The sequence below is a fragment of the Mercurialis annua genome, linkage group LG1-X (genome assembly GCF_937616625.2).
Source record: "Mercurialis annua linkage group LG1-X, ddMerAnnu1.2, whole genome shotgun sequence".
In the NCBI taxonomy this organism is placed as follows: Eukaryota; Viridiplantae; Streptophyta; class Magnoliopsida; order Malpighiales; family Euphorbiaceae; genus Mercurialis; species Mercurialis annua.
The window spans coordinates 68318144-68322869 of NC_065570.1; the positions used below are offsets into that span (position 1 = coordinate 68318144).

The 4726-nt window shown below is 35.1% G+C and overlaps 1 protein-coding gene across 1 annotated transcript; it reads right to left on the minus strand.

The window, feature by feature from the left end:
- Nucleotides 1–1512: 1512 nt before the first annotated feature.
- On the minus strand, nucleotides 1513–4422 carry LOC126688126 (patellin-3-like). Its single transcript, XM_050382724.2, has 4 exons — nucleotides 3003–4422; nucleotides 2787–2911; nucleotides 2510–2651; nucleotides 1513–2083 (listed from the first exon to the last, which is right to left on the minus strand). Exons 1-4 carry the CDS (start codon nucleotides 4329–4331, stop codon nucleotides 1826–1828), a joined length of 1854 nt encoding a protein of 617 aa, XP_050238681.1. The 5' UTR covers nucleotides 4332–4422; the 3' UTR covers nucleotides 1513–1825.
- Nucleotides 4423–4726: the final 304 nt, after the last annotated feature.

The following is a 4726-nucleotide window of genomic DNA, read 5'->3' on the forward strand; positions in this document are numbered from 1 at the left end:
TTTATGCATAAAGTTGATAGTAGAACCATTGTAACCCTTTTGCTTTTCTCCTTTGAAACCTACCATTATCATTGCATCCACAAATTCAACCTTTTAAAATATCTAGTTTAAGTAATCTACAAAGGTTTAACGCTCAATTTTTTTTTTTAGTTTTTTTAATTATTTTAGAATATTTATTCTTTGATTTTTAATAGAATTTTTAGTTCTATAAAAAAATATAAAAAGTTATTATTAATTATCTAAAATTTTAACTAAAGTAAAAAACAGACATTTTATACAAAATGTTATTTTATTATTATTTATCAATTTTGTGAACCATATATAGTCTTAATTCTTATTGATCGAGTCATAAATTTAAAATTTTATAATGTTAAGAATATTTTAGTTATAAATATATTTCATCAAATTAAAAATTTACAAGGCAATGTATATAAGATCGTACCACTATATATTATAGCCAATTGATATATAATTATTTAAATTAAAAAATTAAATATAAATAAAATTATAAATTATAGTGTGTTTTAAATTTTCTTAACATAACATTCAGTTCTCATAGTTTAAAATACAAATATTTATATTTTATAATTTGAATAGCCTACTAGAAATTCAACAATCATTGCTAATATGGAATGCCACTCAAAAACAAAAGATATGGTAAGTAAGATACATTTCATTGTCGATCAAATTTTCAATCGCAATTTAAATTATATACTATAGAAAATTGTATTTCAAACTGTAAAAACATAAACTTTATATTAAAATTACAAAAGAAATTATAGTTCGTATATTTATATTTACTTTAAATTTTAATAAAAAAAGTTAAATTTAGATGATAAACAATACTAAAATTTGATAAAATATTTTTATCAAAATGATGTAGGGAATGATTCCGGTAAGTTGCTGAAATTGTATGAAAAAATTTAAACATTAAAAGAAGTCTTGGTTAGGTGTCACTAATGATGAAGAAAATAAGACAAGTTGACAAAAAGAGGATGGAGAATACTATAAAACAACGGCTATCTTGTTTGGTAATGTATTTTTCAGAATAAGGACAAGAACTAGTTTTCAAGCAGATGCTTTCTTACAATTCCTTTTTTCATCGTTCCAACAAAAACCCTAAACAACTAAATCACTTTCAAAATAGCTGTCTTTAACAACAAAACTAGTTTCCAAATTCCTCTTCTGTTTCTGCTGTCTTCTTGTTTAGTTTATACTTCCAACAACCCAACCTCATTTCACATTGCATACAAATCTACAAATATTTCATCAACTAAAATCTAGTTGATTCGTGATCAATTACAAAAATTATATATAAAATATTTAGAATTTTTTTAAATAATTAAAAAAAAAGAGCATTTGTGGAAAAAATTGAACTCACAGCCTAATAGGAGTAGTAAAATATTTAGAATGAAATTGATATTAATCGAACTAATAACAGATACGACTTGTTACAAAGAAATAAGATAGTTATAGACCATCATATTTACACAAATTTTACGGGCAAGAGCATGAAGAATAGTAACACATTTAACACATTTATATTCCACAATACAGATACCAGAAATGTGCCTATACAATGCATGTCCTTCACCAGTAATATGTTGTATCCAACACAATAACAAAAACTCCCCCAATCAAAAAACTAATAAAAAAATTATCAATAAATGCCCAAACTTTATAAAAACAAAAATTTAAATTTAAACAAGTAAAAATACAAAAAGACCCCTGTTTTTTCCTTTAAAGCACAAAGACCCCCTGAAATATTTCAGCAATTCAATTCCATGTCATGTTCTTCTAATTTTGGTTGATGATTGAATTAGCTTTATTCAGAGAGTGGTTTGGTCTTAGACCTGTAGAGAAGCTTCTTCTTCTTGGAGGTTTGATTATCAATGGTGAGCACAACTTTCCCCGGTTCGCTGATCTTGAACAAGTCACTGATTATAGGCTCATCAGTTGTTGAACTAATCTTCCTTGTCTTTGATACAATAACAGTGTAACCATCTTCCGCACTCGGCACGAACTCGGCTACGTAGCTCACATCCCATCCCACAACTCGGAGTTCCCAAACCAGCTGACATGTCTGTCAATTTAGTAATCCAAATTAGCACCATAATTCTTTTGATATTCATTGGCTATGACTAGATTTGAGCTCGAAACTTACGGTCCGATATTAGTATCAATTGAGCTATGCCTAGTAATGTAACCGAGTCACGTCAACTCACGACTTATTCGGGATTAACTCAAAAAATAATCAAAATTAATTTGAGCTCGAGTTGAAACTACGCAAGTTAACTGTCGAGTAGGATTCAAATATCAAGATATTAAGCAAGACAGTCTCTCTATGCTAATTAATTTTTGACTAATTTCTACCGAACTCGAACGAGCTTAATCTTTTAAAATAAAATTTGATCGAGTTTGAGTTTGACAATGTCGACTCAACTCGATTAGATAAGCGCAATCAGGACACTCAAGATTTTAGATAAAACAGATAAACTAGAAAGCTCACCTCAGAAGATGAGAATTCAACAGTATGCTTAGTAGCTGGCTTAATTGTAACCTCAGTGACAGAGTCATTTACACCAAATTCTTGATCACCTTCCCTTTTTAATCCACCATACTGAACCAACACTTGTTCAGCAGACACATATCTGTTGAATTTAGATATACAATAAATCAACGATCAGCTCATTAAAGAAGAAAGAACAAAAAGAGAATTGAGCAATAAATTAAAAGCATTTAAAGAGATCCATTAATGAACAAAAAGAATTTGATTTTGCACTTACTTGAAAAGGGTCTCTGCAGATTTGGATGGACCAGCAAATACAAACTTGCTCTTAGTCCTTTGTGTCAGGAAAGGACTAATCATCCTATTAAATGCAAGGTACCACCATGGAACATTGATGAACACCTTCATAAACCAAAGCCCATTACAATTCAAGATTCAACCATAAAAAAATCAAGAAAAAATAAATTTTAACTCAATTAAATTATGATTTTACCTGTTTAGCCACAAATTCAGGATAATTGTCTTGAAGAATAGCAAGTGCTTGATTAGTGGCTTGCCTCAGCTCTCTCTTAGCAGGTCCGGGGGAGTTCTTGAGATCATTGACCTGAACAATTGTGCAGATTCCATTAGGGCTGAAATCAAGATTCCTGATACTCTTCTCCAAGAACTGAATCCTCCACCGGAGGAATTTAACACGCTTTTCCTCATCGGAGAAGCAATTCTGGTAAAGCTCCTTATCCTGGAAAGCACCGAAAACATTGTAGCAAACAGGGTGTCCTTCTTTATCAAACCCGTGCATGAACACAGCTTTTTCTAATTCATTTCCGAGGTCTTCTTCAAGAAGAGCGTCGATCCCGAACTCTTTTCTCCAGCGTACGGTGTTCTTGATCATGGTGAAAGCATCCTTCGCCTTGAAATCCCTAGCGCGGAGGAATTTCAACAGGATTACGTCGCTTTTCTCGTCTCCGAGAATCGGAATTCCCCAGATGAAAACTTCTTCCGGTGGCGGTGGTGGAGCGGGTGTTTCCTCTGTTTTGGGCTCCTCTTCTGCTGCCGGAGTTGTCTCGGCTTCTTTAGCTGGCGCGGCTGGCTCCTCCGCCGGCACAGGAGCGGAAACGGGTACGACAGTTTCTTCAATTGCTTCAACTGTCTTGGCTCCGTCTTCATCAACAACGGTAGTAACCTTCGTCTCTGCAACCACGACGGCCTCGGCTGGTACGACGGCTTTTTCTTCAACTTTCTCCTCTTTTTTCTCTTCAACAGCCTTCTCTTCCGCTTTCACCGGAGCAGTTTCAGCTTCTACCGGTTTAGCTTCCTCGCTGGTCGACGGAGCATCAGTGGAAGTTTTCTCTTCAGCTACTTTCACCTCCTCCACCTTCGGCTCTTCAGTTTTCTCAGCCTTCTCCTCCTCTTTAGCAGCGGCAGGAGGAGGCGGCGGCGGCGGTGGAGCAGTGAACTCATGCTTAACAAGAGCCTCTTGAATAAGCTGCTTCAACTCGTCAAGAGCTTTCTTTTGAACCTCCGGTAATTCACCAACAACGTTGGTTTCTTCTTTAAAAGAAACAGACTGAGAAATTTTCACTTCCTCCTCACCAGCTTTATCACCACTGGTCTCCTCTTTCAAAGCCTCAACGACAGCATCTTCAACAGCCACCGCTTCTGCAGGAGTAGCGACCGCCGCAGCTGGCTTTTCGGGTGATTCAGGCTCAGGTGCAGACGGCAGTGATTCTTTCTCAGTAACAAGCGGCTTCTCCACCACAACGACTTCCTCTACCGTAGTGGACGAGGGTGCCGCGGCTGGCTTCTGGGTCTCCTCCGCCATGGATGATGGTAGTAAGAAAAATGATGGTTTGAGATTAAGGATCAGTAATAGTAATTAAGAAGAGAAAAAAGATGATTATGAAGAGAAAGAAAAGAAGGAGAAAGGGCTTAAAAGAAGAGAAGGGAAGGGAACCAGACTGGCAAGAGCGGTTTGCCAGCTACTAGGCCACTTTGTTTTTAGTGGACCCCATTCTTTTTTCTTTCTAACTTCTTAACCGCTCTGTGTTTACATGGAGTCAGTCATTATTAATTACTGGTGGTAATGGTTAAAAAACATGTTTAGTTATAGTAGTGCTACCTAATTCTGACATTTTCTTTTCCTTAATTATCATTTCTTTTCCTCTTTTCTCTCCTTCACCTCTTCCGTTTCTCTTTTTCATTTTCCATTTTCCTACC

What these genes read in the sequence shown, in the direction of transcription:
- LOC126688126 (XM_050382724.2), bottom strand. Translation starts at nt 4,331, where the DNA reads ATGGCGGAGGAGACCCAGAAGCCAGCCGCGGCACCCTCGTCCACTACG. An exon ending in TCTGCAGAGACCCTTTTCAA is followed by an intron (nt 2,652 to 2,786) that starts GTAAGTGCAAAA and finishes TAAATTCAACAG; the next exon opens with ATATGTGTCTGCTGAACAAG. An exon ending in TTGAATTCTCATCTTCTGAG is followed by an intron (nt 2,084 to 2,509) that starts GTGAGCTTTCTA and finishes CTAAATTGACAG; the next exon opens with ACATGTCAGCTGGTTTGGGA.